The 12,495-nt window shown below is 41.1% G+C and overlaps 1 protein-coding gene across 4 annotated transcripts in view; it reads left to right on the top strand.

The window, feature by feature from the left end:
- Positions 1 to 12,495, top strand: part of myo3a (myosin IIIA) — a 57,315-nt gene that overhangs the window by 27,474 nt on the left and 17,346 nt on the right. For 3 of the 4 annotated variants that reach the window (XM_044022322.1, XM_044022341.1, XM_044022314.1), the window contains exons 8-19: positions 2,470 to 2,535; positions 2,637 to 2,789; positions 3,607 to 3,648; positions 4,349 to 4,445; positions 5,725 to 5,841; positions 6,701 to 6,805; positions 6,888 to 6,971; positions 7,340 to 7,542; positions 8,628 to 8,726; positions 8,842 to 8,956; positions 10,508 to 10,634; positions 12,260 to 12,470. In XM_044022322.1, the coding sequence (XP_043878257.1) occupies positions 2,470 to 2,535; positions 2,637 to 2,789; positions 3,607 to 3,648; positions 4,349 to 4,445; positions 5,725 to 5,841; positions 6,701 to 6,805; positions 6,888 to 6,971; positions 7,340 to 7,542; positions 8,628 to 8,726; positions 8,842 to 8,956; positions 10,508 to 10,634; positions 12,260 to 12,470 (1,419 nt within the window). The remainder of the gene's footprint in view (positions 1 to 2,469; positions 2,536 to 2,636; positions 2,790 to 3,606; positions 3,649 to 4,348; positions 4,446 to 5,724; positions 5,842 to 6,700; positions 6,806 to 6,887; positions 6,972 to 7,339; positions 7,543 to 8,627; positions 8,727 to 8,841; positions 8,957 to 10,507; positions 10,635 to 12,259; positions 12,471 to 12,495) is intronic. The other variant, XM_044022332.1, reaches the window with a different exon arrangement.

The following is a 12,495-nucleotide window of genomic DNA, read 5'->3' as shown; positions in this document are numbered from 1 at the left end:
CCTCAAAACACCAGCTGTTGAATCGCCCTGACATTCAGTGTCTCCTGCTTCTCTATATACGGACAAAGTATATACTTCATTTCAAACTGCCTTTTTCTGCTCACAGGAGCTTGTCCATAAACCACTCCCCGTCATTTCACCCATTCTGTTCGTCCTATTTTGGGGGGTGGGTGAGTGCACACACACACACAGATACCCTTTTTTCCCTTTTTCTTAGCGGCTGAAGGTGAAACGTAATTGTTTATCATCTCCTGATTCCAGTGTGAGAGCTGCATTAGCACTTTAGCGTCAGTGCACAGCACTTTGTCCATCACTGTGTGATGTACACTCACACGCAGGTACAGACATGTACACATGTGTGTGTGCGGGTGCGTGCGTGTGTGTGTGTTCTGCGGGGGTCATGCTCCACAGGAGGCGGCACACAGCTCTGCCAGGATCTACGTGACTGCAGGCACAGATCTGTTCACACTCTCTCTGGCTTCATACATCAGCAGTATTGATCCAAGCCACACTTGTCTCATTTAATTCAAGCTGGGTTAATAGAAAATACAAGATAATCAAGAAAGCAAACAAAATAAAACAACCGAAGAAAACACATAAATGACAGGGGCTATGTACTCTATAAGAGTGTTCTTACTGTTTTAAATGTTAATGTATTATTTTATTATTAAAAAGTCTAAATTTTGACTTTAATCTCAGAATTCTGATTTAAATCTCAGAATATTTTGTGGCACTAATACTCTTCTGTACCAATACATTTGTTAGTGTAAGCTGCAGAAGGTCTTGATCTGAATGAAATGTAAATGAGTTATCTTGGTTAAATTTTTTTTAATTTTATTAGTTTTATTGGCAGAAGTTTAAATTGAATATATTACACATGAGTACAGTGTAGAATCGACAGATTTTCAGCACAAAGGAAGTGTCAGTCAGTCAGTCATCATCTAACCGCTTTATCCTCCACCAGAGGGTCGCGGGGGGTGCTGTGCCAATCTCAGCTACATCGGGCGATAGGCGGGGTACACCCTGGACAGTTACAAAGGAAGTGTATTATTCTGTATTCAAAAAGAATTAAAGGAGACACATTCACCTCGTGTCTATCATGAGTTTCACAAGGCGGCGCTTGTACTGTTTGTCGCTACACCTGTTCTGAGGACAAGTACCTGTGTCCTCATCACGTCCTCACTCGTGCTGAGACAGTGAATAAATGGGGACAGGGACACAAGAGCTGACTCCTGCTTTTTATCGAAAAAGACACGTTTGCACAAGCATTCTTTGCATCACCCTAACTACGTGACGGTCTGTGCTATCGGATACCAGCGGGTTCTGAAAAGCTGAGAAGTTGCACGTCATAGTCAACATGTGGTTATTACAATAATTTCATTTGCGCTGTTGCAGGAAGCCGGAGAATCTATGTCTTTTTCACCAGAGTTGGAAAAATGCCTTTACTTTGGCCTGTTTTTGGACATCAAACCAATATCTTATTTTAAATGTGTTTTATGCTGTTTAAATTTCTAATTTAACACATGTTCGTGTACAACTACATTTTAAATTGTTAATACACTATTTTAACCTGCAGTAAATTGTAAATAAATGCCAGATATTGAAAGTTATTCTGGAAAAATGGGAAAAATCATTTACACACAGGATATATTCTCTCTCTCTTTTATGATTAAAATAAGCACAAAAAAAGTGACGGACTTTGGTGTTAAAGGGTTAAATAAAGGTTAAATAAATAAAGATTAGGGCGAGGGTTAAGGAATGATCCCAGCTCAAAGTATGACTCTCCCGCATGTGAAAGATTAAACATCCTCTCCTAATTATGCATACGTGTCACAACACAGGAGATTTGCCTTTGCCTCCACACACACACACACAGAGTGAACAAGCACTAAATACAAAGAATAATAAAAGCTCACGTGTGACGTTTACCTCCTCCTCCTTCACCACAAGCTCACGCAGATAAGAAAAACAGTTTAACATTTGACAGCAGACGTCTGGTGCGTTTGTGGTTGTGTGATAACAAAAAAAGGAGAGGAGATGTATGGCCGGCCTTTCGTTATTAGACCAATTTACTGCTGTCAGAGCCGACGTGACAAAGGCGTCGCTGCATTAGCAGAATCGACTCTCCCGACCATACTTGCTCAGGTTCTCCTGAAAGCAGAGAAAAGGGAATTAAAAGCAAATTAGCCCCAGAGACAGTGAGGCCGTGTTTCTGTTGACCCTTTAACAAGCTGCGTGTTTGACTGAGATTTGGTTTTTAAACACTCAATAAAGAAAGGACTGAAACAGCAGTTTGTCACAGGGCAGAAATGCGTGCAAGGATGAATATTTGCAGTGTAAAGATTTCTCTCCATTGTTCCTCTCCGCCTGTTCTTCCCACTCCCTCCCTCTCTGCTCGCTCGCTCCCACTAAAATCCCATCTATGCTCCTTATCTTTCAATTTATCTTTCTCTTTCCTCCCTGGAACAGAAATCCTCCTCCGACTCTGCTCCAGCCCGAGCTGTGGTCCGACACCTTCAACGACTTCATCTGCAAGTGAGCTACGTGTTTGATTAACACAGTGATTAACACAGTGTTTCCACTCATAAAACACGAGCACATATTTTACATTATTATTATTCTACCCGTCCACACAGATGTCTCATCAAGGACTTTGAGCTAAGGCCAAATGTGCTCGACCTGCTGCAGCATGTGTTCATCACACAGATTGTGGGCAAAGAGAAATTACTGCAGAAGCAATTGATTGAGCTCATTGATCTCAACCAGCAAGTTGTCATTGAAAAAACAAGGTACAAACACACACACACGTGTCTCCTGTTTGTGTCCATGCGTGTGTCCAATATCTCACATTTCTACAAATGTTTTCTGAAATGAGGGCCAACGTATCTGGACATTTTTCAGCAACAAACAGATTGGATGTGTGTCTGCTCCAAGCAGCAGCAGAGAATTTTCACGATAAGGAGAGATAGGTGACATTTAAATATACGCACGCTCATTTTCTGGTTTTCAGTCTGACTATTTCTGATGAGCTCTCAGACAAAAATGCAGAAGTTACAACACTTTGAAAACACCTTTTTAATATCAGGCCATGTTGAATCCCTCAGGGCTACAGTAACTACTGGGAGTTAAAGAGCTTTACATTACATTACATTACGTCACATTACATGTCATTTAGCAGAGGCTTTTATCCAAAGCAACTTACAATAAGTGCATTTAAACATTTGGGTACAAATAAGAGCTAGAAGTAAGTAAGAGCTTCAAGTAAGCCAAACTATGAAGTGCTAGTCATAAGTGTGTTTTTTTTTTTTGTCGTCGTCTTAGTCAAGGTAGAGTCGGAAGAAATGTGTTTTTAGTCGTCGGCGGAAGATGTGGAGGCTTTCCGCTGTCCGGATGTTGATGAGGAGCTCGTTCCACCATTTGAGAGCTAGGACAGTCTTGAGTTCTGCGAACTCTTGCAGGCAGTAAAATCCAAATGTTGCGAGATATATTTTACAAGCTCTTTCACTTCTGCACAGTAAAAATGTTGGCCCAGAATGTGCTCACTTCCTTCCTCCCTTCCTTCCTTCCTTCCTTCCTTAATATACAGTCTCATTTCTGTTGTTTAAGCCCTCATGGAAAAACAGTCAGAGGCTCAGACAGTAACGACAGGTAACACACGCATATATGACCTTCATGTCAGAGTAGGAGTAGATGTGTCACTGGCTTCTTCTTTTTTTTTAGCAACACTACTCTAGTTGTGATGGCCCATGTAGTCAGACTACTGTTTACAGTGTTTGTAGCGAGTCATGTGAGTAGTTATCACCTGTGATTTTTAAGCACCTTGTGTTTTAAGAAATATCTCGCCCTGCCAACGTCGAGAGCCCTGCAGAGCTAAGCCGTGAAATTAGCAGTCGATTAGCTCTGAATCCCGACACCGTTCGCCTGTTAATGTTTTACATTATATGTCATTTGGCAGACGCCTTTATCCAAAGCGACTTACAATAAGTGCATTTAAACATTTGGGTACAATTGTTGCATTGTCAGTTTTAATAATAATTTTTAGAAATTAATTTGGTAGATGATTGGATGTAATTATAGGTTCTGGCGACGCATAATGAGTTATTCTTCCACAGCTCAAATGAAATGCACCAGTAAATTTGATGATTTGGGCCATTTTGATAGAATTAGATTAGATTCATTTTTAAAATGATGTCCACCTGTTGGTGTCCTGATGATAGTGTTTCATCAAGGCTGTGGTAGAGAAACAAAAATGAAAATAATAAAGAAATACCAGTGAAATTTGAATGTGAAGAGTCTGAATTGTCAAGTGCTGCTGATACACACAGTTGTGGTTTCTGTGAATTACCAGGCATGAACGCATCAACACTAAAAAAGGAAGCCACACGATGACGCAACCCGAACCGGACGAGGTGGATGACCTCGCCACGCTGGAAGTTCTCGATGAGGTAAGAACGGGAACACGTTCACCTTTGACCTCAGATCATTTATTCTTCCGCCCTGAGATCTGAACAAAAACAAACAGTTTGAACATGATTAACAATGCTGTCATCACCATACAGTATAATTATGTCTTACTGCGGTGGAGAGTGGGGGACTCTGAAATCTCTGAAGTCAGGACGTGTTCTAGTGATATCTAGTGTCTTTTCAGACTGACTTAAGTTACTTTTACTTACTTCATTGACAGTAGTTGGTAAAACTGTCCAACAATCTCCAAACACAAGACAATGAATGACAGCTTAAGAGAATGTGACACATTCTCGTCTACATGGAAACATGAGGCCGGTTTTTTGAGATTTTCCCACTCAGGGAGGCGTTTTCAAACAATATGATCTGTTACCCGCCACGAGTAAACCAGCAACAAGTCGGCCCAGCACAAACCGAGAAAACAAAGAAAATTGTTGGATACTTGCATAATTATTTTCAAAGTTATTCAAGTTGAAGTTTTGAATGAAGCCACTACATCAAATCACAGTATTGTGGTTCCTAAAACCATAATCTCTGTATTTGAGTTAGGGTTGTTTGATCACTGTGAATCGATTCCTAGTTGGGGTGTGGTGATATCACATTCCAGTGCTTCTGTTGCTTTTTCGGCCAATCAGCTGTCACAGGGGAAACACATGGCTACTTAATATACAGCTGCTGCTGCAGAGGCTCCTCACTGTGACTGCTGCTTCAAGAAGCTGCGTGTCAACATTGATGCATGTGGACAGAACGCCTCTCCGACAAAAAAAAGTATGCGTATTATTCACCTAAACCTGTTTCTGTGTGGACGGCCCTTAAAACTGGAGTGGAACCCTAATTATTGTTGATGGTAACATATAAATCCAATACATGAACACAGTGCAAGTTACTGGACTGACAAAAAACATTCAGTGTAATTTATCAAATGTGACATATTGAACGATATAACAGGGCTCCGCTGCCAGCAGATATTTCCACTCATCCTTCAGCTCTGCTGCTGTGAGGGAGGCAGTGATGGAGACGGGAGAATCAATCAACCTGTGACATGTAGACAATACTCTGACGTCACAGGCCTTGACTCCAGGCAGGACTTAAGCTGTAGGACAGCAATTGTAGGTGTAATAATGACTTTCATGCATGTGTCTCCTTTGGGGACAGTGACGTGTGTTGGTCATTTGTGTTTAATTGAATTTAATTACCTGGAAACATGACATGCCTGTAAACTGAATCAATGGCTGTTTTCTTTGTTTGTTTTTGTCCCAGAACACGGTTACAGAGCAGCTTCAGAGTCGCTATGGAAGAGATGACATTTACACGTATGTGGGGGACATCCTCATCGCCGTCAATCCTTTTCATAAGATGGATATTTACACGCCTCAGGTCAGTGCCACCACTTTGTTTAGACATCAGTTAACTAGTATAGATCATCATATAACCGGTTTAGACGTCGGGTAACTAGCACAGATCATCATATAACCACTTTAGATGTCAGTTAACGCGTATGAATGACCAGTAACTCACGTGTTTGACAGTTATTGATGTTTGCGTTGCTACAGTATATCGTGTTAACGAGACAGATTATCGTACATGAACTTCCTGTTATGTTGAGTGTTAATCTTATCGTCCATCTCTGTTGCTTGTGTTTGCGTTAAAGAGTTCAGACTGTGACGCTTGCGTTTACGATAAAGAGTTACATTACATTACATTACATTACATTACATGTCATTTAGCAGACGCTTTTATCCAAAGCGACTTACGAATCGAACTTGCGACCATTGCGACCATGATGTTTCTCGCACATAGGGTACCGGTCTTAACCACTGAGCCACTCCACCCCTGTTCAGAGTTCAGACTGTGACGCTCGCATTTACGTTTAAGAGTTCAGACTGAGGCACTCACGTTTACATTAAAGAATTCAGACTGTGATGCTCGCGTTTACATTAAATGGGACAATTCTGACCTAACTGCCATGTTTTGGGAACATCTATGGTTGTAAATAGGTCAGCCTGCCATTTTCAAAGAGATATATGTTTAATTAATTAATTTTAGTTTAATTCATTAACCTCTCCTTCATTTTGAGCATAATTTTTTATTAAAAGGCTGGAAAAAGGTTTTTCTGCCATCTGATTATATTTACCTCTCAAGCACTTACTTTTCAATCCTGTCTTCCTGGAGAAAAAATAATACAATTTTAGTTTTAATTTTAAAATTTCATCGAAGGTTCCTTGTCTCTTCACAGTTCTCTAAGATGTACATCGGAGCTAAACGCACGGCCAACCCACCGCACATCTTTGCTGTGGCTGATACCGCCTACCAGTCCATGGTGTCCTACAACACAGACCAGGTTTACAATTTGTTTGTCTCCACTAATGCAAGGTCAATTTAAGTGACTGTTTTATCGTCATTCCTCGGCATACTGTGTGCAGTGTGTTGTGATCAGTGGCGAGAGTGGAGCGGGGAAAACGGAGAGCGCTCATCTGTTAGTGCAGCAGCTGACTGTTCTTGGAAAGGTGAGTTACATTTCATTTTCATGAAGAATTATTCTTCATTTGGGTTTTCCCCCAAAAGCCACATATCATACCAAATAAACACATTCAAAAAAGGTGAACTGACTTGATAGAAGAAGTCTGTTGCAGCTGTGGCCCGTCCAACAACCTGTGCATTTTAAACTTCCTGTAATCAGTTTATTTGAAGCTCCAGATGGTGCCGTGATATTCAAACTGGAATAATAAAATATGGCAGTTTGGCACTTTTGACAGACACGGCCTAAATAGAAATTCACATCATGCATCGTTTACAAAATTATTATTACTTCCATTTCCATTCATCTATTGACACTTTCTGAGTTTTTCCTAAAATTATATCATGTTTTATATAGGCCAATAACCGCACGCTGCAGGAGAAGATCCTGCTGGTCAACAGTCTGGTGGAGGCGTTTGGAAACGCCTGCACTGCCATCAACGACAACTCCAGCCGCTTTGGCAAATACTTGGAGATGAAGTTCACCTGTGGGGGAACCGTGGTGGGAGCGCAGATATCCGACTATCTGCTGGAGAAGTCCAGAGTCATCCACCAGGCCATGTAAATATCATTCTCTTCTTGTTTTTGTCTCTATCCCTCTTTTAAAGGACCTCACGTCTCCGCACACGACTCCAGAACAAATGAGATTTGAATCACATCTATTGTCTTTTCTCTGAAAGAACATTGCCGTGAAGGTTATTTTTCTCTGCTTCTCGGCCGGGGATCAGTGAGGTAATAACGCGTCTCGTTTGCCTTCCACCTGCACTACAGTCAATCCGTCTGTCCTTTTTATCATGTGTCTTTGGGGAACATGCTGGGTCAAGAGGAGGGACGGAGCTTATTTCCTGTGTGATCAAAGATTGCGGACTCGCAGTTGTCCTTGGTGGAACTTCAAAGACGAGACTCAAGTGTTTCATTAGAAAACAGACACACAAGGGCCAGAGAGGGTTTGATTTGGCTGCAGGCGGTGCCTGGAGCTGCACTTTTATTCTGCCTGTTAAATACTAATTGTTTGGGACAGCAAACACTGATTCATGTTTAAAAAATATGTTTTGGGGTCTGTGTGGTGGAGATTTGCTAGTGATGTGCATATAAAACACTTTTAAATAAGACAAGAAATACACCTGTTTCTACTGGCTGATTATAGAATCATAAAATATAGCAATGGATTTTTAGATGAAACAAAAATGTAATATCGTCCTCTTTTCTTTCCTAAAAGAAGAATAAATCATCGGGGATCCTGTGGCCAAACATGTGCAAGTAATGCTAGTGGCTAAAATGCATCTGAAGTGAATTTTGAGCTAATACTAATGGAACAAATGTCAAATAAAATATAGAAAGAAAGAAAGAAAGCCAATGATTTTTATTTAAGCAAACATACTTAAGGGTAATATTTCACATAATATACGTAATATATCACATTTTTGGCAATAAATGCTCCTAAATGTTACACACGAGCATTTTAGCTGTTGAGCTAATGGATAAAATGCAGCTAACATGAGCTGATTTACTGCATTTAGTCTGTTACTCTGACTCTATAAAGTACAATTGGGTAAAACAGGAGGACGTTAATCAGTTAAACAAAATGCTAACAAAATGAAATTCCTTTTAAAACTCGACATTCTCTTGTGTGTATTTTTCCACAGAGGGGAAAGAAACTTCCACATCTTCTACTATATTTACGCCGGATTGGCTGACAGGAAGAAACTAGCCCACTACAAGCTCTCCGACAGCAAAACCCCTAAGTAGGTTTGACATTTCTTAGCCCTGTCCTTAACCCTGTTATTTCCCACTCACTCTGCAAACTCCTCGCTTCTCTCCCTCAAAGTCCTGATGTATTGTTGCCTCCCTGTGCTGCAGGTATCTGTGGAACGAGCACATTAAATTAGGGCCTGACATCGTGAGCAACACCTTCTACAAGGAGCAGTTTGAGGCAGTGGAGCAGTGTTTCAAAGTCATTGGATTCACCCTGGAGGTACAAACCACTGCACTGATTACTGGGGGGAAAAAACAAATTGAAATTGGAAATTCTATAATGCGGTCGCATAAATTCATTACATGTGAATGTAAAGTAAGTCTAAAGGTCTTTGCACATCAAAGGCAATGCAAAAACATGGCGTAAAATTGCGAATAAGTCTGAAGTGAATTTCAACGCACTGTCGCTATTCGCAGTATGCTGTTAAGTGAATAAAATAGATGAGCTTGTGCTCATTTTACTTACTTTAAAAAAGAAAAGCGATACCTGGGTTTCGTCAATGATGGTGAAGAAGGGTTTAGGAGTTTTACCTCCTTCAGGACGGACGTCAAGGCCTCCGTGCAAAACAACATAGGTCGTTGCTGATGTGTCAGACTTCTTTGAAGTTGAGCTAATGCTAATGACTAAAATGCAGCTTTTTGAGCTAATGCTAAAGTAAGCCAACAAGTTCATCTACTAATGTGCAGTTTAAAATAATATAAATGATATATAATGAATGCTGTCGTGTTAAAGTATGAAGGTTGTGACAGATTTACATTAGGAGAACGTTCGGGGAACCTTTAGAGAACGTTCTCTAAAGGTTGTAGAAAAGCACCGTGAGAGGAACGTTCTGGGAACCTTTAGAGAAAAGCACCGTGAGAGGAACGTTCTGGGAACCTTTAGAGAACGTTCTCTAAAGGTTGTATAAAGGTTGTGACAAAAGTGGTTACGGGAACCAAATGTGCAACTAAAAAGTAAAGTTAGTTGAACGTCAGGAAAACTTTCCAACCACAGGAAAATCTAGGGGAGGAACCTTCAAGGAATGTTCCCAGAATGTTCTCTATTCAGCTGCCACTCACGTCAATAGTAAAAACACCTTGTTATTTATTGTCTTATCTGTTTCACATTAGCTCAGTCATACACAAATTACTGTTCACGCCGTCTGTGTGATCACTGACAAGTTTAATCAGTGATCTCCAAAAAAAGAACACAAAATAAGTTGTGGAACTGGTCTGTAGGCAGTTTATAAAGGTGCACACTGTACGTCTCATTATTGAGATTGAAGCTGTGGGCCCATGTCGGCAGTCAGCCACTGGCATTGTGAAGGCTAATGAGGCCCAGAGAAGTGATTGCCTCTGGGATCTGCACGTCAATAGCACTTATCCTGTAATCGCTTGGCACTGCTGAAAGAACAGCCTCCCTTTTTCTAAAGTACGTCCTGTCTCGTGTGTGTGAAGATCACCTTTGTGGCACTTTTGTCAATTTTGACTCGGTTATGGAGCCACAAACTGACACAATAGACTCAAATACGACCTTAGATTTGTTTTCACCATTTTATTTGCTGACGTTCATTTATTAACGTCAATTGAACGTCATTAAAGTAACTGGCAGATTAATCCGTTATGGAAACCATCAGCAGTTGTAGTCCATAGTGTTACTGTTGTACTTTTTACTCAGCACTCAGTTACTGTTACATTAACAAACATCAAGGTCAGAATACAAGATTACAGTGTTTGCTCTCTTGTGTGTGTGTGTGTGTGTGTGTGCGCGCGTGTGCATGTTCACACGCAGGAGCTGGGCAGTGTTTACAGCACCCTGGCTTCCATCCTCAACGCCGGCGACATCGAGTTCTGTCCAGTCGCCACAGAGCATCAGACAGACAAGAGCAACATCTCCAACATTTCTGTACTGGAAAACGGTGAGAGGAGCTCTGTGTGTGGGTGTAGGGGGGTGTAGCGGCACTTCAGTGTGTGTGCGTGTGCATGTGCGTGTTCGTGTGCGTGTGCGTGTGTGTGTGTGCGCGCGTGTGCATGTGATGACGTAAAAAAACACCAAACATGACTCTGACTTTCTTTTCCTTCTCTACCCTGTCAATTCTCCTCCTCCTCCTCTGCTCTTCTCCATTATCTCTGCAGAGAGCTCCAGGTGGAGCTAAATATAGAAAACTGTTTCTCTGAAATAAACTCTCCATGAGTGCAGAGTCACTCTAACAACCTTACCAAACGTTAGTCAGCATTGGTGATCAAGTTCTCTGGGACATGATTTTCCTCCATTATATTTTTCTAAATTTGTTTCGTGTTACAGAGAATGAGAATGAACATGAGCATGTTCTTAGGCTGCGATTACGCTGCATGGTGCATGTGACCCAATTCTGATCTTTTCCTCCCTTGAGGCTCAGAATCAGGCCTCATTCATATGTGGAAATAAATGAGATATAAATCAGATTTATGGATTTGTGTCTAAACACTGTAAGCAGACAAATCACAGAATGTTCATATTTTTACCTTTTTAGTTTACCATTTTAATATTATCTTACCCGTCTCCTGCCTTTTTAGCCTTCTCATTTTTTCCTAATTTTAGTCACTTTGTTACCTTGTCCCCCCATTACTGACAGTTTTACCTCTCTTGTCTTTTTTAATATATAGAATTTGATATTGTCACATAAAGCACGTTGTTCTTCAGATTTTTATTTGCTTCATAAATAAAATCTGATTGATTCATTTGATTGGGATGCTCCCCTGTCGACATAACTTAAAATATAGGATGGTGGCCGAATTATGTCAATACACTGTCTACAATCACATGACTCCACAAACCTGTGGACTTTTAAGTCTTTCAAGCAAGGATTTAAAAGTTACTTTTCATGAAACAAGCAACACTTAATGAATTGAGCAGCAAACAAAAATCAAAATACACAAATGGCAAATTAAATATACATTTAATCATTCAAAAATATTGTAATTTATTTGTTTGAAAATGCACTTCTGTTGCAATGATCGAAATTCTGTTTGTTCTGACTCTTTTGCGTTCCCTCACTCGTTTGTTCTTTGCAAACGAGTTTCTTTTTTTGTTTGTGATTCTGACCATGGGCTTAGAAAGCTGCCGGTTTGTCAGATTATAAACGTTAGATACTTACAATTACTTTGTTGGATGTTGACAGGGAAAACTTGGGGGAACGAGTTCCAGATGGGTTACTTCGGGTCCAATGAGTTGTCACTCCAAATCCAGTAGCAAATCAGCAGGCAGCTTCCTAAGCCCCACCCATGAGCAGAATCGCAAATGTTTATAACCAGTGTAAATGCGAAAAGCAGATCTGGGTCACTTTTGAAAGACAATGTAAACAGGTCCTCCAAAAACATCAGATACATGCAGTGTTATCATCATTGCAATGTAAACACATCCTTAGTGACTTATATGAATGTGAAACCAGACTGTTATCACTTTATTTCTGAGTATAAAGTAGCACAGTGAACGTTTGCACTCCCTGCCCTGCATACATTACTTGCTCTCATCCCACCTCGATGTTATTTCGTGTCCACACAGTGGCGTCACTGCTGCGCATCCGCTCAGACGAGCTCCAGGAGGCGCTGACCTCCCACTGCGTGGTTGCCCGCGGAGAAACCATCATCCGGCCCAACACGGTGGAGAAAGCCGTGGTGGTGAGGGACGCCATGGGCAAGGCTCTGTACGGCCGCCTCTTCAGCTGGATCGTCAACCGCATCAACGCGCTGCTGCGGCCCGACAGCCAGCCAGAGTGAGTCTGTGAGGGAGCAGGGTGA

This window comes from Solea senegalensis, linkage group LG1 (assembly GCF_019176455.1).
Source record: "Solea senegalensis isolate Sse05_10M linkage group LG1, IFAPA_SoseM_1, whole genome shotgun sequence".
In the NCBI taxonomy this organism is placed as follows: domain Eukaryota; kingdom Metazoa; phylum Chordata; class Actinopteri; order Pleuronectiformes; family Soleidae; genus Solea; species Solea senegalensis.
Note: the sequence above shows the minus strand (reverse complement) of the source record. Positions and strands in the feature narration are given on the sequence as shown.